This window comes from Arachis ipaensis, chromosome B3 (genome assembly GCF_059453495.1).
Source record: "Arachis ipaensis isolate K30076 ecotype BB chromosome B3, ASM5945349v1, whole genome shotgun sequence".
Classification (NCBI taxonomy): Eukaryota; Viridiplantae; Streptophyta; class Magnoliopsida; order Fabales; family Fabaceae; genus Arachis; species Arachis ipaensis.
In genome coordinates this window covers 2,596,438-2,622,959 of record NC_142438.1, presented here as the reverse complement: position 1 = coordinate 2,622,959, position 26,522 = coordinate 2,596,438, and the positions used below count along the sequence as shown (strand labels likewise).

General features: G+C 34.7%; 3 protein-coding genes across 4 annotated transcripts; 2 read left to right on the top strand and 1 right to left on the bottom strand.

Moving 5' to 3' along the window:
• Positions 1–712: 712 nt before the first annotated feature.
• Positions 713–2,919, top strand: LOC107629297 (transcription elongation factor 1 homolog). 2 transcript variants are annotated; one of them, XM_021117736.2, is made up of 5 exons: positions 713–1,417; positions 1,504–1,662; positions 1,904–1,974; positions 2,499–2,520; positions 2,629–2,919. In XM_021117736.2, the coding sequence occupies exons 1-5, from the start codon at positions 1,350–1,352 to the stop codon at positions 2,693–2,695; spliced, it is 387 nt and encodes a 128-aa protein (XP_020973395.1). In that variant the 5' UTR covers positions 713–1,349; the 3' UTR covers positions 2,696–2,919. The 2 variants fall into 2 exon arrangements, with proteins under 2 accessions (XP_020973395.1, XP_020973393.1); XM_021117734.2 differs by having other exon boundaries at positions 722–1,417; positions 1,889–1,974.
• A 1,033-nt stretch (positions 2,920–3,952) lies between these two features.
• Positions 3,953–12,724, top strand: LOC107629295 (AP-2 complex subunit alpha-1). The gene is made up of 27 exons (XM_016332050.3): positions 3,953–4,436; positions 4,929–5,060; positions 5,264–5,389; positions 6,301–6,363; positions 6,437–6,534; positions 6,623–6,830; positions 7,009–7,080; positions 7,157–7,249; positions 7,722–7,823; positions 8,013–8,110; positions 8,403–8,484; positions 8,652–8,740; positions 8,844–8,949; positions 9,031–9,096; positions 9,291–9,397; positions 9,490–9,594; positions 9,686–9,806; positions 9,919–10,119; positions 10,212–10,442; positions 10,774–10,854; positions 11,021–11,185; positions 11,263–11,349; positions 11,451–11,576; positions 11,696–11,776; positions 11,871–11,942; positions 12,063–12,142; positions 12,228–12,724. Exons 1-27 carry the CDS (start codon positions 4,305–4,307, stop codon positions 12,370–12,372), a joined length of 3,069 nt encoding a protein of 1,022 aa, XP_016187536.1. The 5' UTR covers positions 3,953–4,304; the 3' UTR covers positions 12,373–12,724.
• A 50-nt stretch (positions 12,725–12,774) lies between these two features.
• On the bottom strand, positions 12,775–21,738 carry LOC107629294 (DDT domain-containing protein PTM). Its single transcript, XM_016332049.3, has 9 exons — positions 20,568–21,738; positions 19,746–20,438; positions 18,373–19,525; positions 17,745–18,030; positions 15,848–15,972; positions 15,292–15,755; positions 15,154–15,182; positions 14,331–14,897; positions 12,775–14,241 (listed from the first exon to the last, which is right to left on the bottom strand). The coding sequence occupies exons 1-9, from the start codon at positions 21,362–21,364 to the stop codon at positions 13,355–13,357; spliced, it is 5,001 nt and encodes a 1,666-aa protein (XP_016187535.2). The 5' UTR covers positions 21,365–21,738; the 3' UTR covers positions 12,775–13,354.
• Between the last annotated feature and the right edge of the window lie 4,784 nt (positions 21,739–26,522).

The following is a 26,522-nucleotide window of genomic DNA, read 5'->3' as shown; positions in this document are numbered from 1 at the left end:
AAAATAAAAATATTATTTAAAAAAATTATTTTTTAATAAAAATATTTATATGTAATATGTCATATTTAATACTTATAAAAAATTTTAAATTTTTAAAGTATTTAAAATATATAAAAATATCTATAATTAAATATAATAAATTTAAAATATTTTATAATTTTATTAATAATAAAAAAATTATTTATATATATAATTATGTATTAATAGATTCAAACAACTCTAATAGACCAATAAAACTAATTAATAAACTTAGGCTTAGCCTATTAATATATTAAGACTTTTATAAGACTTTTATCTATTTTATAACAGATTAACCCAAAATATAAATAAGACTATAGTCTTCTAACAGACTGCCTGACTATTTTCTACCCCCAGCGTGTAGTATATGATTTTAGATAAAACATGGAATATTGAATTTGCTACTTTGATACGGATTTTATCGAATCATTGTTTATGACAAGAAATTGTATGAACAATTTGTAAATAAACAAAACGTTGACCGTTGAACCTTTTTGGGTCTTTTCCCTCCAAAAGTAAACTACCTCGTGACGACGTCGTAGAAACAATAGTATCCAGAAACTTCAATGGCACCGAGCAAGAGCCAGCATATAAATACAAGTGTCACTGACTCACACCTTGCTTCAATGCTAAAAACTCTATAAATAATCTTTCTTCTTTACGCATCTATTACTTCTACACTTCCAATTCAATTCAGGTACGTTCTCGGTTCTCAGTGCAAATTTTCTCACTATTATTCATCACACACTGTTATTCTTTTCTTTCTAAAATACGAGTTTCTTATTTCTCTTCGTTCCAAGCTTATCATTATTCTTTTTCTGTGTTTCCGAAAAATTCAGCTCCTTGCACGGCTAACAGCAAATTTTAGACGTTTATAGGTAGTTAGGAGTTAGTTGAGTTTTCACTTTCATTTGGCTGCTATGATCTGTTATTCTATTTACAAAGTTTTCTGCTCCTAGAGTTGGATACTTGGATGTAAATATCCATTCCTATATATATATATATAGAAAGAGAGAGAGAGAGTTGCACATAAGGAGACGTGTTTGGAAAATTTTAAATTTTAGATTTCTAATGGTTGGTGGAGTAGTCAGCTCACTTATTTTGTTTTCTTAAGCGGTGGAATTTGAATTTTGTCTTGTATGCGTAGTAACTTATTGGTATGTGACAAATTTTTAAATGGAACTTAGATCAGTTGTGGATTAGATTAGTCTTTCGCCGTGGGAAATAAAAAAAAAAGTTATCACATTCTCTACTAGTTAAGTTTAGGTTCCAAATAAAAAGTATATGAGTTTACTTTTACGATTTAAATTGATCTAATTTGTGCAAGTTCCATGACTTTGGGTGAACTCTCGAGTTTGATTGCCTTGGAAGTTATCAGAGGGGGATTAGGTATTCTTAGGTAGAATGAAATAAAGATTAATTAAGAGTTATTGAGGTTTTTTAAAAAAATGTTAGTAATATTGAATATTGTGAATGATTGTAAAGGTGGAGACACGGTTTGGTTTTAATTTTTTTCAACACGAAACCGATGGGGAAAAGGAAATCAAGGAAGAAGACTGCAGCGCCAAAGAAGAAGAGAGAAAAGCTTGAAACTGTTTTCAGTTGCCCCTTCTGCAACCATGAGAACAGTGTTGAGTGTCATATGTAAGTTTGAACTAAACTCTGTGATTGCTCTTATTGATGTTTTGCATGTCGTGGCATTTAGAATTTTCTTGCAATGTATGAATAGATGTTAAAGCAATGATAGAGATACTGCTATGAAAATAATTAACATGGGGATGGCAATTGCATACCCAATTGGCTTTAATAATTAATTTCAACTGTGTGCGTAAACTTTGATGCTTTGAAGATTTGTTATTTGTAACACCAGCTGTGATGGGTTCAGTGATATGAAGAATATGATCGGTGAGCTTGCATGTAGGATATGTCAGGAGAGTTTCAGCACAGCCATCACAGGTAAATTGAATGGTATATATAAATTGAATGTAATATAAACATCTTTAACTTAACAATCCCGTTAAGTTACCAACAACATTTCTGCCAACTTCTGCCAACTCTGATTTATAATGATATTTAATAGAAGTGTCTTTGTGAATGTGTCTAATAAAAATGTTTTTTTTATAGTTGTGTTTAATGGAAGTGTCTTTATAAATGTATTTTTTGGATGTGTCTCTTTATACATATATTTAAAATATAATAATTAATTATTATTGGTAATAAATTGACAGATAGTATATTGGTACTCTATACTTTTCCTTAACTTAAGCCTTGAGTCTTACCATAATTAGATGTTAACCCTTTTCTTTATCCCTTTTTTTTTGTTGGCTTTATCTATTGAATACGTAGTAGGAGGAGGATAATTGATGATTTAAAATCCCCCCTAATCCGTAGTTACGTTTATTAAGGCTGCTATCCTGGTTTAAGAGTTTGGGAATTTATACTAACTAATGTTAATCTTTTTTTTAATCCTGTTGCTGCAGCTTTGAGTGAACCAATAGATATGTAAGTGCCTATTTTGTAATTTATCGGAAACTTCTTTCCTTAATCACTCACTGTATCTTGGATTTCTTACATAACTTTGATGTGGTTTTATATATCATCTAAATGCAGATACAGCGAGTGGATTGATGAGTGTGAACGAGTGAACAAACTTGAAGAGGAGGGAGAGGAAGCATAGGAAAATCGACTTCGTTTTTTTTTTAGTAAATTTTGTAAATGGGATCTTAGTTCCTTAATCGTATAGTTATAGACTTACAGAAGGTTGTTAGTTGTTACTCAAGAATAATTAAGTCTTATGCGGATCGTATGGACCTTTGTAAAAATAGTGTGCTATTTTAGTTTTCAATGTATATGGTGGGATATTAAAATTAATTAAAAAGTTGCGTTTTATTTTTGTAAGTCCATTTTTTCTAATTTAGTTGATCTTTTCGGGTAATGGTTATTTTTCTTTCTAAATTTATTTAAAAAAAATAAATAAATAAAATTGCATAAAGATATATAGTCTTCAATGGATACCTTTTATTAAAGGTGTGAGACATCAATTCATAGTTGGATTTGATGAGTTATGGAAAGAGTATGAGTTGAAATGTGAACTAATATAGTTGGTGAAATTTATTGGTTATTTTAGTAAGTTGTGGTATTGTGATTAAATGAGAGTTTACTAATAAGTAATAAGAGAGTAAGACAATTTGCATCCAAATAAAATTACTCCTTCGTTCATAATTGTAGTGTCTTCTGATAAGAATTCAATAGTACTAAAAATAGGAAGAAGTGACCAATTAAGTTAAAGTATTCTTACAGTTCGTTTACATTACTATTAAAGCAGGTCAGCCTTATCTCACAAAATTAATGGTGCTCAACCAACCGTGTAAATATTTAAGCTGTTTAATATTTCTCAAAACTTTAATTTGAATGAACTTTTATAGTGTCAGCTAAAGTATGCGTCACTTCAGGAGGTTGAATTATGGTGTATGGTACAAACTGCAAAGTGCATCACACCTGTTTCCCTCCATTTTGACCCAAGTGTATGATACATTGATACCTTTGACTTCAACCATTGAAATTGCGAGTACAAAAGAGGATTGCAATGAGAGTATGAGGCACAAAGTCACAACATAAAATATAAATTTTAAAAATTACCAATCTCAAATTACTGCACGAACAAAAGAATTGCAGTATTATAGATCAGTCAGAGAAAAAAAAATCATAATCATAATAATAATTATAATAATTACTGAAAAAAAGGATTAGGTGAAATGGAATAATAATGAATATGCTACAACATGAAGATATTATTATTTATATTTGTACATCTTAACCTAGCTCTTTAAGTATAAAATTTATCTTTACGTAAATGTAAATTTTATAACTTATATGAGTATAATTTTGATACAGAAAAATATAAAGAATTTTATAGATACATAACATTTAAATTATTCTATATTTGGTTTAATCGTAAAGTGTTAAAATATAGCTGCTTCCGCGAGTGTGTTCCAGTTTTTACAATTTTGTTCGTTTGGTCTTCACTCCATTTTTTCTCTCTTCTTTTCTGCCATTGTATCTCTCTAGATTCTCTCTGAGCATGCATTTTCGTTTTTCCGAATCCGTGAGCTGAAAATCTGAACCTCGTTCATACACCAGAATTTTCCATTGGTGATTGGATCCATCGAACTTCAAAAGCCGTCATCATCGGAGCCACGGTGGAACCTGTCTACCGGTTTTTTTTCATTCGAAAGAGTAGACGGCGGGATCCGCTCCATCTCCCGGCGGATCTGTGAGCTGTGGAGATGGCGTTATCGGGAATGAGAGGTCTGTCGGTGTTCATCAGCGATGTCCGCAACTGTCAGAACAAGGAACAGGAGAGGCTACGCGTCGACAAGGAGCTCGGAAAAATCCGAACTCGCTTCAAGAGCGAGAAGGTTAGGATTCTTTGCTTTTCTTTTATCTTCGAGTTTGATTCGGTTTTCGCTATTTGATTTTTCGCGTAGGATTTGAATGTTCCGTCGAATTTAGCTTCGAGTTTATGTGGTTGAACTATTTCATTAGCTGTGTAGTTCAAGTTCATGTAGAATGACATTAGAAAGTGTTGTTAATATACTTGATGCTAAAGTTCTCTAAAACTCCGATGAAGAATTTTGTTGTTGAAGCCTGGTAGTTAATTTTTGCTTATTACTGCATTTGAGCTGTGTCATTTTAATTATCATTATGCTAGAAGATCGTTTCGTCAGATTCTGTTACATACATTGCAAATAGGATAGTTACTCTGCATAATTTTTTGGTTGCAAATATTTTTAAGGGGGAAAAATCCTATTATTCAATGTGCATATTCTGTTGTTGTTTTCTATTAACCAAAGCAGTGTAAGTGTCATGGCAATGCATGTTGATCTTATCCCTTTTGATTCTATGTTTAGGGTTTGAAACCATATGACAAAAAGAAATATGTATGGAAAATGCTTTACATATATATGCTTGGCTATGATGTGGATTTTGGTCACATGGAAGCCGTTTCTCTAATATCTGCTCCAAAGTATCCAGAAAAGCAGGTAAAATCTTTCTCTGTCATCTTTCCACAATGTTGTGTTACTAGCTATATATATTAGCTATTCTTAGATTGTTCAATAGCATACTTCACCTTGTAGGATAATTGGACAAGACTTTGTTGTTGTTGTTGTTATTATCTTAGATTGTTCAAAGGTAAACCTGGCAGAGAAAACATAGTTTCTAACTTCACAATAACTAATTGCAGGTTGGGTACATTGTGACATCATGTCTGGTCAATGAAAACCATGACTTTCTGAGATTGGCAATAAATACTGTGCGGACTGATATTATTGGTCGCAATGAAACATTTCAGTGCTTAGCATTGACTATGGTATGGTAATGGAAAAATTGTCAACCTTCTATAATTATGTGGCTTACTCTCTTATTAACTGTACTACTGTGCTTCTCTTATTCAAAATGCAATAATGAGAAGCTCTAGAAAAGAGGCCACGTTGTTTGTATCTTACATCTTATGTTTTGCAATTGATCCATGTCATGAATTCAACTAAGTTTTTATGTTGGTTGTCGAAGGCCTACCACAACCCTCCTCCTTTATCCGGGCTTGGACCGGCTATGTACCGCAGGTGTAGCATAGGCGGAGTTATGTTTTGCAATTGACTCTAAAAAAAAAAATAAATGGCCATATGGACTTCCAATGAGTATGCATTTCATAAATTGATGAGTTTCCCCATTATATTGTTATTTGTTTTCCCTTTTCGTCATTATGGTCATGTGCTTAATTTAATCAGATAAATATGACCATATTAAAAGCATTAATAGTAAATTTCCCTACCTTTCTTGCTCTTATTTTATTCTCAGTACCACTCTAACTGTTAAAACATGTATTCAGATATAGTTTTCAACTGCTTGGATAAAATATCTCTGAGGTCATATAGCTCTCTGGGATCTGATTATGGAGCACTCCATATATGGTTCACTATTCTGATTTGTAATATTTGAGAATGCAGTTTTCTTCTATACATAGAGAGTGAGAACTTTGAAACATTTGGTGGAGCTTTATTTGTTTGGTTTTGATTACCCTAAATTTTGAACCTTTTTTCCAACTTGAGTACAGGTTCAGAATATCTGTAAATTTCTTTTTTGTACATGCCATCACTTTTGCTCTCTGAATATTGCATGTGTTCACCTGTTTGTTCTGAAAACAATTATCCTTCCAATTCCAAGCTATGTAAGCTGGAATGTTATTTTCGTTGCTATCATATTGTGTATTCTATTTTGCAGGTTGGAAATATTGGCGGAAGAGAATTTTCCGAGTCCTTAGCACCTGATGTACAGAAGTTGCTGGTAAGAAATTATGCATAATTATTAATTAATTAATATTTTCCATGAGAAAATAATTTATGCTTTTGTGATCTAGGTATCTAGCAGTTGCAGACCGCTTGTGAAAAAAAAAGCTGCTTTATGCTTACTGCGATTATACAGGAAAAATCCAGATGTTGTCAATGTAGATGGGTGGTAATTTGAATGTCACTTTGCTGGTAACATGCTGTCTTCAATGTTTTACCTCAAATGTATCTTGATAATTCCTTATAATATATTTCAGGGCGGTTCGGATGGCACAACTTTTGGATGAACGAGACCTTGGTGTTTTGACTTCTTCTATGAGTCTCCTTGTTGCTTTGGTGTCAAACAATTATGAGGCATATTGGAGTTGTCTTCCCAAGTGTGTAAAAATTTTAGAACGCCTTGCTAGGAACCAGGATATTCCGCAAGAGTACACTTACTACGGCATTCCATCTCCCTGGCTTCAGGTGTGTAACTTTTAGCCTTTTCCTTTGATAGCTTTGGATTTAAGGAGATTTTGGGTGCTATTCTTGCAGTGTAGCTTTTAATGAAAGTAAAAGTATGCTTCCCCAATTTTGCAACTCTTACTTTCCCTTACGACGCTTGTCAACCTTGTATTGCTTGTTTGGTTCGTTCTTAACATAGGTCAAAACAATGAGGGCCCTTCAGTATTTTCCGATCATTGAAGATCCAAATACCAGAAGATCACTATTTGAGGTTTGGATATTTTAACACATACAAATAACTTTGTTTAATTATTAAGTCTTGCTAACTCTTGGATTAATCATTTCAGGTCTTACAAAGGATATTGATGGGCACTGATGTGGTAAAAAATGTGAACAAAAATAATGCATCTCATGCTGTTCTGTTTGAAGCCCTTGCTCTGGTATGTACATTGACATTTTATATTTTAAACAAGAAAAGCATTTTCTTTACGTTAATGATCTTGTTATGAATGACTTGCTAAATGCAAATTCTTTATTTTGAATTTATTTGTCAAATTAGCTGAGGTTTTAGGAAAATTTCCTTAGAAATTATACTATTCTTGGACAACCCCATTCATTCTCATGATTGATTTCGTTTTTTAAATGTAACTGCTCAAATATAATAGATGCTGTTGTGAACCTAATGACAAATGTTACCATGTGGCTTAAATTATACTCTTCTGTGTATGCATGTGGTAGGTTCTGTAGCCTGTCATTAACAGACAAATATGACTCTTCTGTAGGGATTTCTACCATGCTCTTAATTGAATTGTACAGTGCATCTGGTAGCCATATGTTCATTCTCTTCCTCTTATCTTGCAATTTTACATATAGTAGTTTTGTTATATTATCTATTCCAATTGCCCGCTGCAGGTTATGCATCTTGATGCTGAAAAAGAGATGATGTCTCAATGTGTGACTCTTCTTGGAAAATTTATTGCTGTTAGAGAGCCAAATATTCGATATCTAGGCTTGGTAAATTGCTGTCACTGACACTGTTCATTTATCCCTAATTTTGTTTTAAGTTCTCTTTTTGGGGAAGAACCGTGCGACATAAAATATAAATACTATGCAGTAGAAGATATCATATTTATAGTTTAAAAGGCTAAAGTTACTGTCAGAATGCAATGTAGAGTTCATAACATATATGCTATTGTGATGCAGGAAAATATGACTAGAATGTTTATGATTACAGATGTGCAAGATATCATAAAAAGACACCAGGCTCAGATTATTACCTCATTGAAAGATCCTGACATCAGGTTATACACACTGTCCTATGTTGTGAAATCATCAATTCTTTATAGTTTATATATCTCATCCCCGTTATTTGCGTTCCAAGTAAAGCTTGCACAAATTGGATATAATTATTGTACGTGCATGTTAACGTCGTACTCTGAAGGGAAAAATGTCCTTCCATTGAAGATATAGTTTTCTTCTACTAAAAACTCTAAAAGTGCTTAAAATCTCCAGTATCATACATATTTAATTCCATTATTCTTAATGTCATTCTTTGTTGAATCTAGTATTTCTAAGTTGTTGGTTTATACTCAGTATTCGAAGGCGTGCTTTGGATTTGCTTTATAGCATGTGTGATGTTTCAAATGCAAAGGATATAGTTGAAGAACTACTGCAGGTATGAACTAGATTTACGGTGATTCCTGTGAATTTGAAAATCTCATTTTAAACCCTTTGTATCCTTACCAAATGAAGTTTTTTTATTTAGAAAAAAAAAAAATAACTGATGTTACAGTTGAATTGAACCACCCAAATTATTACTTTGTAACTTCTACTATCTTGTAGTATCTCAGCACAGCAGATTTTGCAATGCGAGAGGAATTATCACTAAAAGCAGCTATTCTTGCGGAGAAGTTTACACCAGATCTTTCTTGGTAATGCTATTGCTATTTGTCGCATTGCTGAAGTACACTGTACTGTATTTGTGTATTAAAACTACTATCCATCATGAACTGGGCCATCCTTATTTTATTACAGGTATGTAGATGTGATCCTTCAACTAATTGACAAGGCTGGAGAATTTGTTAGTGATGACATCTGGTTTCGTGTGATACAATTTGTTACAAATAATGATGATCTACAGGTGAAACAGAAGTTCGTATCAACTCTTACTTCTTCCTAGTATATACATTGCTAACAAGGACTTTTTTATGTCTTTGATCAGCCTTATGCCGCGGCAAAAGCTCGAGAGTATCTTGATAAGCCTGCCATACATGAGACAATGGTTAAGGTTTGTGTGCTGTTGTCACCATTTAGTAAAAGGCCTTCCCCCCTCCCTCTCCTTATGTTTATTAACTTTTAGTTTGTATTAAATTCAGACACAGATAATTGGTTTATACTTAATCAAAACACTGATATAGGCATATAGCATGAGATCTGATTATAGCTCATTATTAATTTTTCTAGTTGCATGCATTTCAACAGGTTAGTGCATATATCCTTGGAGAGTTTGGGCACCTTCTAGTGAGACAACCTGGATTTAGTCCAAGGGAAATATTTAACATCATACATGAGAAGCTTCCTACTGTATCGTAAGCAGAATCGGTCCATATCAGCAGATACCTCACTTAATTCATAGCTGGGTTCCGATGTTCCGTTTGACCTAGATATGTTTTATTTTCAGGACTTCTACTATTCCTATTCTTCTATCAACATATGCTAAAATTCTTATGCACACTCAACCACCAGACCCTGATCTACAGAATCAGATATGGGCAATATTCAAAAAGTGAGTTATACCTATTCAATTTATTTTTCATGAGTTGGTCTATGGTTTGTCATAAAGCTTGAGATTCTGATGCATTTGCTCATATCTTTAGATATGAGAGTTGCATTGAAGTTGAGATACAGCAGCGGGCTGTTGAATATTTTGCCTTGAGTAGAAAAGGTGCAGCATTAGTAGATATATTAGCTGAAATGCCTAAATTCCCTGAACGGCAGGTATTATTGCCTTATTGTTTCAGTATTTTAGAGGCAGCTTATTTATAATTTTGTTTCATCAGTTTATTCACCAATGGTATAATACTCATGGTTTAATCTACTTTGGCTTCAGTCTGCATTGATCAAAAGGGCTGAAGACACTGAAGTTGATACTGCAGAACAAAGTGCAATGAAGTTGCGAGCCCAGCAACTTTCTCAAACATCAAATGCATTGGTTGTATCTGACCAACACCCTGCTAATGGTACACCAGCAGTCATGGTCAACCAACTTGGTCTTTTAAAGGTGCCCAACCCCAGCACAAGGAGTAACATGGTTAGTTTAAGTCTCATTCTATCATCCTCAGAAGAAATAACACATTTGCCCCAGTTGCTTCTTAGTTTGATGTGGACTTCATGTTTTAATAGGATAATGATTCAGAGGATCAAAGATTACCCCAGGTAAATGGGACTTTGAGTAAAGTAGATGCTCTGCCTCAATCTGGCGACCTTGATGGTGTTCTCTTGGATACATTGGCTATTGAGGGCCCACCCAGCAGCATTGTCCAGCCTAAGTCAAATTCCAATTTGGGATTGGGAGGTATTGCAGTTGAGTCATCAGCCCTCGTTCCTGTTGATCAGCAAGCTAATGCTGTGCAGGTACTTGTATTGATTATAGTACCATAATTCTGAAGTCTTTTAAGTTTTAACTTTACCCATTTTATTGGAATATTACTAGAACATTCCATATTTAAATTTTACTGATCACTTGAGGAAAACATTCTTGTTAGACTTTTTTCATTTTCATAAATGATCCGGGATGAGTCAAATGTTGGTTTCTGTGCCAAAGGCTTTTCTTTACATGAATGAAGAATACTTTATGATAGACCATTTTACCTATCTGATGGAGACTTGTCATCCGTTATTCAACATTAGAAAGATATTACCGCATGTATGTATTGGAATGTAACGAATACCACCCTTTGTGCAGCCAATTGGAAATATCGCTGAAAGGTTTCGTTCTTTGTGCTTGAAGGATAGTGGTGTTCTATATGAGGATCCTTACATTCAGGTTTTTCCTCCAACATTATTGTTTATTTTTTTTGTAACATCAGTCCAAAATATACTTGCAGTTCACTGACAGAGACATCTTTAGTATTTTCAGTAATTAAGGGTCAACGTTATAGTAGATTCTTGGTGTCCTCACTTTTTTGTATGTACATTCATTTTTGCAACAGATTGGCCTTAAAGCAGAATGGAGAGCTCATCAGGGACGTGTTGTTCTTTTTTTGGGAAACAAGAATACTTCTCCTCTCCTCTCTGTTCAAGCTATAATATTGCCACCCACTCATTTAAAGACGGAGCTCTCATTAGTACCAGAAACTATACCTCCCCGGGCACAGGTGAGACAACACGACCAATGTTAAATGTTGCTGCTTTAATAATTTGTTCACATTTCCCTGACCTCTTGGTTGCGTAGGTGCAATGCCCACTTGAAGTTGTTAATCTCCTCCCAAGCAGGGATGTGGCTGTTCTTGACTTCTCATACAAGTTTGGTAATGATATGGTACGTAAATTTGAACCTGTGTTTGTTACTATCTGGAAAAATCATTGAGCTTCATTCCCAGTACCCTATGTGTGTAACTGCATACATGTGTCCTTTCACAGGTCAACGTCAAACTTCAGCTTCCAGCTGTCCTAAATAAATTTCTTCAGCCTATATCTATATCTGCTGAAGATTTTTTCGCTCAATGGAGATCCCTATCTGGACCACCTTTAAAGCTTCAAGAAGTGGTATGTATTATGTGCACCTAGAGTAGTATACTTACTCTAGGAAGTTGAATTTAACTTTGCAAATGTATATTGTTGAATATGGATCATGCAGTCATCAGTTTATTTTGTTATTTTTGCAGGTTAGAGGTGTCAAACCACTTCCGTTGCTTGAAATGGCCAACTTATTCGATAGTTACTCTTTGACAGTCTGCCCGGGGCTGGTAATTCCCAACTATTATTTTTTATCTTTCTTATCTTTCTGTTGTACACCAATTGATTTATATCATAACTCTTTCTGCTATCTATTTGTTTTAGGATCCCAATCCAAACAATCTTGTTGCGTGTGCAACATTCTATTCAGAAAATACAAGAGCAATGCTCTGTTTGGTTAGTATTCATGTTTGCTTTAGGAATCTATTTACTTAGGAATTCTACATCGTAGAGATAATACACAGCATTATTGAGTTATTGATGGATGAAAGAAGTTGTAACACTCTAAATATTCAGATAAGAATTGAAACGGATCCAGCAGACAGAACCCAGCTACGAATGACGGTTGCTTCGGGAGACCCAACACTAACATTTGAGTATGCGATTTAGTTTTCAATTTACGTGAGCTATCAAACATATTTGAAAGAGATTTTTCTTCATATAATTCGCATTTGGTTTCAGGTTGAAGATGTTTATAAAGGAAATGCTAGTCAGCATTCCCCCAGCAATCCAGAAACCTCCACAAGCATCTCCAACATCACTTCAACAAGCCAGTGATCTGGCAGCATCGACAGACCCCGGGGCTATGCTTGCTGCTCTTCTGTGACAAAGTAGATAGATGCATAAGCCAATGATTTATTGTACGTTATTGAGGTGGATTTATCGTAAGCCAATTGAGTTGCATATACAATTTCATGATGCGTGGACTGGCGGAATCAGAGAAAACTGTCAGTGTAGTCTCGGTAGGTCGGCATTTTTTAAGATTCTTTCCCCTAGAGTGAGTGAATTCTCTCGAGTGTTTTAGTTCTCTTATCCGTGAGCTCTTACCTATTTTTATCAGGGTGTATTTATAATGTAAAATATTTTGCGTGATAGATTAGATTGTATGTATCACATGTTAACTTTCTTTTGCCAATAATAATACTGGATTCGGTGCTATGCTAACACACGAATTAGGCGGAAAACATGAGTTTAATAAAGACCACAAAAGAGTTAAGTAAGGCCAGCATTGGATCCTAACGTGCTTTCTTTCACTACTACGAGTGAAAATGAATGGAAGCAGTATAGAAGCTTCTTTCGTAATAGATCGAAGCTTCATAGTTTTAACTAACCTCCATAAAAAATTGAGGATTCTCATCTATACAAATAATTCCATCAGATAAGCGTCACAAAAACAATGCTTATCTACGAACCGTAAAATGGGTAAAGTGAAAACAATCCCCCATGCGAGTGACCGACTGATTTGATTAAAAAATCTCGTTATAGGATCAAAGCAAACTAACGACAAACGCACCAGATCCTTTCGTCGATTGAGTACACCGGGACCGCTGGGCACTGCACAGGCAGTTATATTTCGGTGAACAGTGCACAGAATAATGGCAAGACAAAGCACACAGCATAAAGTTGCCCTTGAAAGATTCGCAAACAATTCACCTCGTCCACGGGGAGATACTGCCAAGAAAGTGCAAATATTCATTTGAGCTGACTTGTACGATTTATCACTGTTAAGGCATCAGAAGCTTCAACCCACTTCAATCAAGAGGGAGAATTTCCCAAATTCAAATTCAACAAAATGACATGTGAATCAGCTATTGCCATTCCCGGCAATTGCCACACCTCCAATTTCCAAGCCTTGATGGTGACTCAACCCAAGGGGAGCATTGACTGTGAATAAAAATCCCACAAATCTCACAACACAGATCAGGGGCTGGTTCCATTTGCCCGCACTGCCAACAACTATAAACAGCGTCTTCAAATGATAGGGCAGGTTCTGATTTGTCATCTAAAGTTACACCGCATTCTTCAGGAACTTGTGTACAAGAATTCCCCAAATATCCTGACAACTCACCAGATGCATCAGCTCCCTCAAGCTGGCTACTATCATCTGGAAGCAGCAGTTCCGTTACAGAGAAGTAGGTATGAGGTTCAAAGTCCGCAAATTCATACTGTGAACCTTCCGCTTCATTAAGCAGATTGCTATCATTTGGCACGACAGAGTCATAGTCTAAAGGCTCGGGTTTGTACGTATCACCCGCTTCATTATGTGCCAAAGTTTCATCATACAACGGTTTCTCTACGTAAAATCCATCGCAGTCCCCCTCACGTTTAACATGCCGTCTCACTGGTAGTTTCCGAGGCCCAGGGCCAGAGAGAGTACTCCACTCAGCATCCTCTAACTTAGGTTCTGTAACCAGCTCCACGCTTGAAAGAGAGAAAAGTAGAGGATCATCCTCTACTGGGAAGACAGGGGTAGCAGGCTCACACTCTTTCATATCAGAAAATGTTCCAGAATCAGAATCTGGACCAGAATACTCTTTCTTTGAAGTCCTTGTCCTCTTACCCTCTTGTGTCTTGCGCTTAGTATCAGCATAAGGACAATCAGGTGATTTTATCCTGCGACACTTGCAACATTTGAAGCCCAGTACATCAAAAATTTTGGACTCATCGAGTTCAACAGCTTCAGCATGATACCAATCTGTCAAAAGCCAAAACCAAAATACAGAGATAAAAAAATTGCAAAAAAAAAAGCCTTTAAAAATGTGTAGGTTAATAGAGAATACTTACTTGAGCATGACTCACAGTGAATGTACATCAGATCGGAACAGTATTTCTTACGGCACAAGTGACAAATTGGTGGCTCTTGAAGAATTCCTGAAGCTCCCTTTAAAAGTATGTTTTTGAGCCTAAATTCATCGCCTGTATCATCAATATTTTTCTTCTTCCATATCACACCCCAAGAACAATTCCTACGATGGGTTGCAGTTGCCGAGCTGGAACCAGAAGCAAGTTGTTTTCTGTCTGGATGACTATCCTTTGACTTGGTGGAAGTCTTTGCTTCCTTCAAAACTGTCATTGAAGCAACTTGTTTTGCTTGTTTTGCTTCTGGACGGCTATCCTTTGCCTTGGCAGACTTCTGTGCTAGATCAGAATATTTAGACTTTAATCCCTTTAGGATAGTAAGAGAGTTGTTTTCACGTCCTTGTAAGAGTAAGGGGCTGGTTGGAGATTCATTACTGGTCTCCTTTTGAGCAAGGAACTTGGCATGATAACATTGGTTGCATGTGGTCAAGTACTCAACTTTCTTATTTGTGAAGATTGTTGACCTTAGGGAACAGCCCTCGTGACAAAAACCTAATGCTCAATCGAACAAAATTTTAAACAGGATACGTTAATGAACTATAATAGCAAAAATAAAATAAAGAATGAAGAAAACCATATAACACAACCCCAATGCCTAAGTAGCAGCAAAAAAATTAGTTCTGGATTTACTTTCAATGATTTACAAAAGGCAAGGTTCCTATTAACGTTTGGATCAAATATAACTGAATCATATCTGCATATACAAGAGACCTATGAAAGCATAATAGTAAAAGGATAACTGATATACCTTGACAAGTATTGCACTTGAGTGCATTCCTGAAACCATGCCAGATAAAGATTAATGTCTAGCAAACAATAGGAATAAAGAAAAGGCGCAAGGGAAATTAAAAACAAATCAATGAACTAGTAGTAAAAGTTAGGCAACCTTAATGGAACACCAGTATGACATACAGAACACAAGAACATGTCCAAATTGTCTCTCTTGCAGGTAAGGTAGAAAAAAATATCCTTGCGGGATGCTTTCAACCACCGACTGAGCAATTGTTGTGATGCAGTATTCAAGTGCTCACCAACAGATGGTCCGTTTCCATTGCTTTCTTCATACTCTTTCACCAAATATAAAGGAATGCGTGTTTCGGAAAACCAATACTTTTCCTTTCCTTCTATACCTTGCTCAATTTCAATAACATTTTTCATTAAACGAGTAGAAAGATGCTTTTGGCTCCCAAATGCTACTCCGTAACAAGTTTTCCCCTCTACAAGCTTTTTATCACAAATATTTGCATTTCTAAAAGCAGAAGCGTCAGTTTCTTGACCTTTACCATCCTGAATATTCTGCTCTGGACGAATTAGATCACTCCATCTGATATAAAAATCTAGATATCTGACCTGATGCAAACAATTTATATCATAAGTAGCACTCTTTGCAACATTCAATATGCTCAAAGAAGAAAGCAAACTGACAATAAACTATACAAAACCTGAAGTGCCAGCTGTGATGCAGTCTTACACATCTGTACTGCAACTCTCCACACAAACTGTCTGGTCCTTTTAGGGATTTCAGATCCATCAGCATAGAAAATGCCAGAGATTTTCCTCGAACCACCTGTTGCTCACAATAAATAACATGCTTTATTGACTTAAAAAATTTAATGAACCTAAAACCATACATGTGTGTAGTAGCATTACGGGGTAAAAAAATTATACAATAAACATTGTGAAGCATAAATGCTCCATATGTCCAAGCTTTTCTCATACTATACTTTATATATATTTGAATATTCTAACCTACATACACATATTTTTGAGACATAAAATCCACCATAATTTATTCATGACTAATTAAAAGTAAGAATAAATGTGTAATATTGTCATAATCATATTAATGACTCATTTTCTCTTTCCTCGCAAATATTCTCTCCCTGCTATTTTTTCTAATTTAATAATTATTGTTTTTATTGCTGAAATACTTAATAATATATAAGTGATCTTAAATATAATCATACACAAGCTAATTAGGATTGTTGGAAAAATTAAATTAAAAAAACATATTATATGTAATGCTTCTAGTTATATTTGGAATTTTATTATTAATGATATATCCGTGCATGTTTGAAATGTCATATACGTATGTTGTATTTTTGGGTTCTTAAATAATTTCAATTTTTGGCAATACACATAAGATATTTGCTTACTCTTTACAAATAATTAATGTTGAACAGTATATATTACTAGATGTTTTGTTTGGAAAATTACTATTATTTTATTTAAAAAAAAGGTAACATTATTCTAGAAAGCAAAATTAGAAAACAGAAAGTCAGAAACTAATAATACTACATATACATAATTTAGATAGAGAAAATAGTGGAGGGTGCATATTAATGAGGAAAGAGAAAATATTAAATGACTCATTAATACAAGGCAATATCACACTTCCTTATTTTTTGAATTGATCAACATATAAAAAAAGGAGAAAAAGACAAATAGGTCCCCGACCTTTTGCCCCGCGGACATTTTCGTCCCTAATCATTGAAAAATACTTTTAAGTCCCTAACCTTCACAAAACTTGGACGGATCAGTCCCTTATTGAGGCATTTGGACGGATCAGTCCCTGACGGAGGCATTTGGACGGAGGGACTGATCCGTCCAAATTTTGTGAAGGATAGGGACGAAAATGTCCGCGCGACAAAAGGTCAGGGACCTATTTGTCATTTTCTATAAAAAAAAGTATATGTTGCTGACATATGCATGAACGAGAGTAGGTCATATCCAGGAGTAGATCCTCTCCAGTGAAAAAAAACTGGATGGTGTGCAGTGTTTAATCTAACCATTCATTACTCTCTCTCTCTTATTTATTTCTGGTCCCACTTATAAAATCAAAGGTGAGAGATCACACTAGATTCTGTCAAGTGTTAAAAAAACTGGAGAGGATCCATTTCCGGTCAATATCCCACCCCTTATTATATATGTACACCCCTATAATTCCCCACCCCCCCCCCCCAACAAAACACACAAAACAAAAAAAAAAAAACTCTTTATTTCAATTCCCTGCACGCCTATGGGAGTCACAAACTAGTTTATATATAATATAAGCATACACTTAGTAACAGTTCCGTTGAATCTCAAGTCTGGTTTTTTATCATTACTTGTTCTAACCAGAGGCAGCTGTATTAAGTAATAAGTATACAAATTCAATTAATTTATTCTTAGTATTAGAAAAAATAAATAATAAATAACCAAAAAAATTATAATAAAAATGAAAATTTTAGAACATATTTCAAATCAATATGACCTTTGTTTTAGAAAAATCAAATTCAGAATTTCTTACTCAGGCTCATCATCATTATGGTATAATTTTTTGAGGCGAAAATAGAATACCTTGGCGTGCAGCTTTCCTGACCAGGGATCTTGGCAAAACAGCTTTTTGGAATATAAACTTGGTGAATTTCCCACCCCGCCACCACTCAAGGCTTTCATGGCAACCATCAGCTGTAGGTTCTTCAGTAGCTGAGCGTTTTTTGTAACGCCTCCCACTTGGTGCACGTTTCTGTGTTGTTCCAAGAGCAGATGCAGACCTTTGAATCATAGAAAACTCAACCAACCAATCATCCATCAACTTATGCCAATCCCCGCAGAAAGTAATCATGCGAATATTTTCCTCAAGCTGAAAATGAAAATTCATCAGCTACTGGAAGAATAATGGCTTAACAAACCTACTCATATGGTACAACCTATAAATGCATCATAATGAAGAATTTTGAGAAAGGGTAACATGAACATATGTACAGAGCATTCTATAACCAATAACAAGGACACAAACTGTTAAAATTCACCAAGTTTAGCACACTCCAAAAAGTGCGATAGATAGTGAGCTTCACATACAGAATTTGAAAATCAAAACAAGTGTTAAATTGACTAAATAAAAATGTATGTCTTCAATTTATTAAAAAATATGCAGACGTAAAATATAACATTCAACCAAATTGGAAAATTAAATGCCACTCACATCAAGCAAGAGTGGTTTGATAGAGCTAAATGTTGTGGCCTGTTCAACCCGCATTCGCCATTGCTTTCTATAACTTGGACTTAGAAAGGGCCCAACTATTAAACCATGTAAACATTCCTCCATGTATAAAATGTATGTTGCAATACTAGGAAGGATTCCCTCTCCACTCCTTAGTGGAGGAAAACCAGCAAGAACTTTCAGCGCACTTTTTGTGGCATTTATAAGGGCATGATTTAACATGCATCCTCTCTTGCTTGAAACAGGGGCTTTACAAGAAAAGCACCAGCCACACCTCTCTCTTGGCACCTCCATTAGCTTCTTTTCAGTAGCTGGCCAAAAGAAACGTGAAGCTATTTGTGAGAATGCTTTTGCTTGCAAATAAGTGATCTGAGCTATCGTTTTCTTCTGACTGTCGGAAACATGACCCTCTGACCTAGATTCCTCAGAGGATAGAACGGCCAATTTGGCAGCTGCTGATGCAGCAAAATCACCATGCATATAGTTATTAATGTATGACAAAGGTTTATAGGACAAACCCATGTACCCAACATTGTTAGTTGTTTTGTGTTCCACCTTTCCAAAACCAACTCGGGTGCTCTCTTTGGTTTCCAGAGAGAAGTTCACTGGCAGTACAATATCATTTGAATGGGCATTATTACTATATTGGCTGTTTATCAAAGAGCGTGAAGAAGCCACCACAGTTAACCCATTGACAGAACTTCGATAGTTCAACTCAGACTGATTACTAACAGAAACAGACCCAGAATCATTTGACATTAGTGACACCATCCTAGTTTCCTGAGGAAGCTTCATATTTGTGGTAGGGAGCTCATTACCGCTGCTTTCAGGACATTGATTTACAGTGTTAGTTGTTGAGATATCACGTGAAGGGACTACATTGCCACTATAAATCAAGCTCAAAGTGTGAGAGTACTCTCCATTCACCAAACTAACAGGCTTATGACCATCTTCACTTGACGGAGGAGGAAGAGGCAAGACTCTTTCAGAAATATTCCAATATTGCATAACTGCCATGCAAATATCATAGTATATTGGTCTATGCTGCAAGGATCCGCAGAGCACTTGGATAACATTAGGAATGTCACTCTGGTTGTAATATTTAAGACAGAATTCATCATTGTTGACATTGAGCCTGCAATCATCCATTTTTTTTTAAAGATCATGAAGATGAATTTGGGAAGTTAAAAGTACATCTACTCTAAGGAGGATAGCAAAGGGATGGAAAGGAAGTAGACTAAAGCACAAATTTCAAAAAAAAGTAAGAAAAAATAACACAAAATAGAACTGAAGCACCAGTAGTGATATAACAAAAAAAAGTAAGAAAAAATAACACAAAATGATGTTGAACATACACCAATAAGTGGTCGCAAGAACTCATGAAAAGCTGCCCGTACAAATCCATTCCAAATATTTCAGCACCTCTAAGTGATGTTCCCTTTGCAACTGTTGGCCCAATCATGTTAATCTTGCATTCTGGACAATACCACGGTCCTTCTGGTATATGCATTTTCGAAACACCAATACACCTGGAGTGATAAGCAGAGGGGCACCCATCACAACAAAGCAAGGTCCCATCCATACCACAAAGACGACATTCATCTCCATTTCTATCATCGCCATCACCAACGTTTCCTGCATTTCTGGAATTGGAATTATTAGGGTTAACATGTTGGTTCACAAAATTTGATGCCAAAACTATCTTCATGGCTCCTTTATCCTCACAAGCAGTATTGGCATGTCTTGGCAGGACTTTTCCAGGCCCATTTTCTGCAGCAATGATATCTTCTGCGTCATAATCCACCCCAACCTCTGATTCTTCCCGCATGTTCATTTCAGCTTTTAGCTCCTCTGAATCCAAAACATCATCGCAGAGTTTTTGCAATATCATTAACTTCCTACTTACAGGCAATAAATAATACTCGCAAGCAAAAGCCTCATCATAAAACCCTTTCCATTCAGGTCCTTTTGTGTGTCCATTAACTAATAAATACTGAATCACAAAAACAGGCCAAGTCAATGCATCAAGCAAGCCCCAATCATTGCACCTGCAAATACAACAACTTCAATCTAATCAAAATCAAGTGTAGACACCATTTCTACTATCAATGCTGTATACATGAATCTTGCCAAACCGAAAAAATAAATAAATAAATAGTAGAAAGAAATTTAAGCACCTAAGGCATTTCGATGCAAGCTCTGAGCCTTCAGATGAAACGGATTCAAGATGATGCCTCAATACCCGCAATAGGGAGACGTGAATAGAATCAATCAAGCTGTTAGCAACTCGGCAATTAAGACAACCAACAAAATCATCTAAAGTAAACGGTGCCAGGAACAACCTAGTGCTAAATGATCTCAAGAAACCATAAACAGCAAACAGGTGCGAAACACACTGCTCCGGCACACCAATAGTCCCTGACGATGGTGGCAACTGCAACAAAGGCGGCCGCGGTGGCACGGCAGGCACTGCCTCAGCATCTGAATCAGAATAATCATCACTCAACAAATCATCGCCACCTTCAGCTTGTTCCTCACCGTTTTCACCGTTAAGTTCTCCCGAAACAGGTCCATCAACCTTGGATTCATCTTTATTCATCTCATCAGAAGCCTTCACCGACTTAGCCTGAACCTTTACACTATTCTTCAACACTAATTGCTCCAATTTACCCTTCCTCTTAGTCAAATCATCATCAAAATCACTGTCATTTAGTAGAACAGCACGAACCTCACCACTATCCAAATCCTCGAAATCACCGTCCTCATAACTAACTCTATACAAGCCACACTCGTAGTACACAACTTTACCGAGAAAAACACCGATTTTCGGGAACTCCTTCAGCACGAATCGTCCAACCAACGCTATCGATCTGGTTGCCAAGGCTTGCCTCTTTGCTTCCAGAGCTTCCATTTCTTCCTCTTTTCTTCTACGCTTCCGCGGCCTCCCTCTCGATCTAACAACCGGTGGCTCCATCGCTTTTTCAAACGGAAACTAAAATTTCAGAAAAATCGGAACCCTAACACTTCGATTTCCTTCGGAAACTTCTAATTCTGATCCACCGGAGCTCTTAAAGCTAGGAATTGTTCGGATCTAAAGAAATGAGCGCAAATCGAAGGAGGAACTTGAAACTATATCGAAGAGTCGATGGTAAATTCCAGAAAATGGAAGGGGAAAAAACGGTTAGAAACGAAAATTCGTGAGACGGAACATGAGAGAGAGTGTGAGGTGAGTTTGAACAATTTATGGAGTGTGTGTGATTTTTTGGAGAGATAAGAAGAAGGTGCGAAAGAAGACGATAACCCTAGAGAACGAGAAGGAAGAGGGAAATTGGTTTCTTCTGGAGACTCAGTTACCGAGTTTTTTTTTTTTTATTATTCTAAATCAAGGTGAGTCAACTCGTCGTTATACTCGTTGCGTCCGAGTCGGCTCACCCACTCGTCCGAGTCGGCTCACCCACTCGTCCGAGTCATTGCGCTCCTAAATTTGCCAATTTTTCTTATCTAATTATTAATTAATGTGTATATATATTATATATTATATGTTATCAATATAAAAAAATTACACAAATACTTATCATATATTCAGATCAGTAAACAAAAAGTTATTAGTAGTCGTTTAAAATAAAACTTTTAGTACACTAGACTACTAGAGTATGTATAGGATGTTTGGATTATTATTGGAGTATTTACAAAAAAAAAAAAAGATATAATTATTTTTGAGAAAACTAATATCTATTTTGATTGTAAAATATTTTGAATATTAATAAATTCAAAACTTATATTTAATTATCAGTATTCATAAGACAAATTTTAAGCATTTGATTTTCTAATCAAATGGTAAATTCAATTCGGAAAAAAGTATTTGCAAAATTAAAAGTTCTAAATTCAAGTTAGGATAAAAGAAAAAGAATACCAATTTAATAAAACCATTTTTTGCTATCGAGTCTTTCAATGTTTCCTGAACTTTTAAATAAAATATAATTATACTAAATTGGTATGATGTAAAATTCTGATTGATGATCAAAAAACAACTAAGAAGATAAATATAAAATTATATTAAATTTATATAATTGTTTATTAGATTCTTTGTTAATAATTTTTATTTAATTATTTACAAAATGGGATATAAAGCACATATCATTTGATTAAAGAATTCAGTGAGGTATAGATCATACCTTATAGTTATTGGACATTGTTAATATGTTACACCATTTGAAAAGGATAATTACTTCATTTTTTTACTGTATACTTTGTTTCTAATAGATAAATTTGTCCAATTAAAATAACATTGAGAAGGAATTCAATAGACTAATTTATGTTTTGAAACTTCTAATTTTATAATAAATTTTGAATCTAGGGTAATATACATCAAACAATAATTTGTTACTCTATTGCATAAGTCTCGTCGGTGGGTTAACTAATAACTGCGAGTAAGTGTAATGGATATTCATTTATTTTCTTGGTTTGTTTACCATTTTATTTTATTCATGATGAATATATATCACGAGAAAATATTGCCATTAAGCGTAACATAATTTTTTAACAAAAACCGAACGAAATGAGTTGACACGGAACGAAGTGAGTCAAAATAGTAGTAGCAGCATGGTGAAGTTGAACGTAACTGTGAAGTGGGAAGGTCACAGTTCTGTAGCGTGTCAAATTATTACTAAATTATGTGAATTAATTTATGGCGGGAACAATATAATTTTCGCCACTCAACTCAATCTTATTTTCGCGCGAACTCTTCAAATAATATGAGTCGGTTCAATTTATAGAGACAAAAAAAATTAATAATGATGCAACGGCAATGCACGTTTTGGTCCTTTTGAATCACTTGTTAGCTGTTGCTGCCTCAGGATGTAAATTGAGCAATGCATAATTAATTAATATGATCCAATTAGCAAGTGTTGTTTTAAAAATATTTTTATTCTAATGTTATTCTGTTTTAATTTTTGGAATAAAAAATTGATTGCCTATTACAGCATGACGTTGAATATGTTTCATATTAGTTCATGTGTCAAAACAATTGAAAATGGCTATATAAGTTGTTCTTGTATCTATTTATTTGTGCTTAAGAAAAGAAAAGAAAAAGTAATAAACTAAGGAATATGGTTGTTCAAATATGTCAAGACATCGTTGCTTGAGTGCATTTGAGCAATTATACGATTATCACTACGAATGAAATATTACATTCATTCATATATAGATAATTGAAACTAAATCTTCAATTTTGTAAATTCAACATCCACAAAACCGGTTAGAATAAAGTTGTCATGTGCCAAACTTCCATTACTATGATATAAATGTAGCTCTAAGACAAGTAGAATAAAGTAGTCTGATTATAATTTTAATGTGTTTTCATTAGTTAGGTGAAGCATAAAGTGCTATTTTTTGTTTTCAACATTTGTCAAACATTTTAAAAATTATCAATGACACTGTTGACTCAAAATACAAAATGCATGCCTTAGAGGTGTGTTTATACAACACTTTGACTCTTAATTAAGTCAGTGCATGCACCAAGAAAAACGGTTACATAGCTCAAATTTCAAAATTAGATACCATAATCTTTATATCTTTATTAACACAAGTTAATATAAATGGATGAGGATTCTGTTTTTTAACCATTTTTTTCGAATTTGATACTTATTGAAAGATGAAAATAGAACTTATTTGTTTAAAAAAATTGTTCACTTTATATTTCTACACTACTTAAAAGATTAATCATTGAACTTTTGACCTAATAGATATCTTTGTGCAAACAAAAAAAAAAAAACATGATCTTTAGACATTAAAGATGTTTAGCAAATTACCAAGATACATTGGCTATCATATGATCTCATGTCCGAACTAGGAGACATGATGAGGCCACAATAATTCGTAAGCTTGATACATTGAATACATTAATGTTATATGTACTAGTGTATAAGCATTAATGTAATTATTGATCTATTTTTTATATATTAAATATATGCTAAATATAACATTCTAATTTTTTAAAATTATGCTTAAGTTATTTATATTATATTTGTTGTTGATATTCAATTTTTTACAAAAATTTTAAAATAAAATATTTATATAAACCAATTTATAAAAGATTGTCGATAACTAATTTTCTTTTTGAAGTCATTTGAAGAATAATGAGAGTTATGATCATTAGAATTGTAACTAGTTAACAAATATAAGTAACATGGTGATACTAATGCGGAATATGAATGTACTAAATTATAAAGACAAAAATAATGACAAACTTTATTTATAAAAAAAAAAAAACGAAAAATCGCTCAATAAAGATCAAGCAAGACACATGTAAAATCGTAACTCTCTTACTTTGCATAACTATGACAAAAACAATTCGCTTATTCTCCATTTTTAATATGAATTTGGGCAAGTACTTGACTTTCTGTGTCTAGGTCTTTGATATTTAGCTCCTAATCATCTTATAGTGTATTGGTCTTTTTAATTCAATCAAGTAGCGTATTACTTCGTGTCGCGTCATTCTTGAAAATGGTATAGGGAAAGGGATGAGAAACAAAAGTTTCTTAGTAGTTTATTTATATAGTTTCATCGTATCCATCCTTAATCACTAGTGTTTCAGCCCAACTGTAACACTCTACCATACAGAGCTATACGCTTAAGTCGTAAAATAGAGGTAGTGTGATATTATGACCTCTAATATATATATATATATAATAGTTGAAAGAACGTAGTATACTAGGAGTCTTGAAGAATAGGTAAAGCAAAATCGTAAAATTAAAAGCGCAATACTCAGGAATAAAGATTACTTGAGTACGAAGAAAGCTAATGTTCATAAACATGTATATACAAAAAGCAAGAATAGAGGGTCAAGTGTACAAAATAACAAGCTCCTAACTCAGACTGCGAAGCTAAGGCTGACTGGAGAATATTTACATACATATGTCTAAAATCCATAACCCAAAATACACAAAAGAAACCCTAGTTCTCCATACACTTCTAAGAGTTCTATATAAACAGTACACAAAATAATGTCCCAAAAGATCCACTTCGCTGCAGAACTCCAGACGCCTAGCGAGGTGCCTCTCGACCTGCATCTGAAAAACATAAATATCCGTATGGAATGAGAACTAGGGGTTCTCAGTATAGTAAAGGTGCCGCATACATAAGATATAAGGCCTCGGGAAAGCCAGAGGCAATCATAGAATTCCGACACTCAAATTATAAAACTTAAAGAATTAAAGCAGAAACCATAAACAGGTGGTCCTCTAAGGTTCTAAACTTAATCAAAGCCTAACTAAAACCCTCAATTTCTCCGCATTTCCTCCGATCCTCCTACTCCAATGAAACCACATAGACAAACAAGCGGACAATGGCAAACACTGGTAGAATACAAGTAATGCAGATAGCAAGTATGACAATTAGTATATTAAATTCACTTAGGCATTTCCAATTAATGCACAAACAAACAATTCAAACAATATGCATATGATGTATGCATATCCTTTGACTGATGAGTCTCGTCTATCGGTTATCAAGCCAACCCAACAAGTCTGGCTGCTAAACCCTGGACTATCTCCCGTCGCGCATCTCCAAGAGTCTATACATAGCTTTTTCTTATATATAAATTTGCTCATCGGGGATATCCTTCCCGGAAATTTATACGTGTCCGGTCACCTTTACGACGTAGGGTCAACAGAGTATCGAGTCTCAACCTGGAACACGTGGTGGCAAGCCACTGTTCTTTACCCAGGAAAACTCGTATCTCAGATAAAATTGAGTGCATAAACCACATAATCATTGCATAATCATTCATTATAGCCATGACATCACACATATACTTCATATCTTTGCACTTTCATACACAGTTCATCATTTCCAATCTTACTTCACCTCCAAATTACCACATTTTCCTAACTTCATCTTATTACTAGGCATACTACTAAGATCTAGGGGCTAAAAAAGTAAAAATAGAGATTTACAGGTTCGAAACCATGTTTTAAATCATAAAATATAAGTTGCTGAAAAACAAGGTGCGTGCGTGCGCACACTTGTGCAAACTTTCAAAGGTATCCGTAGATCCAGCGTGTGCATACGCTCTCAACAGCAAGCATGTCCTTCTGTGTGCGTACGCATGTTTGCCGAAAATCACAGGGTGT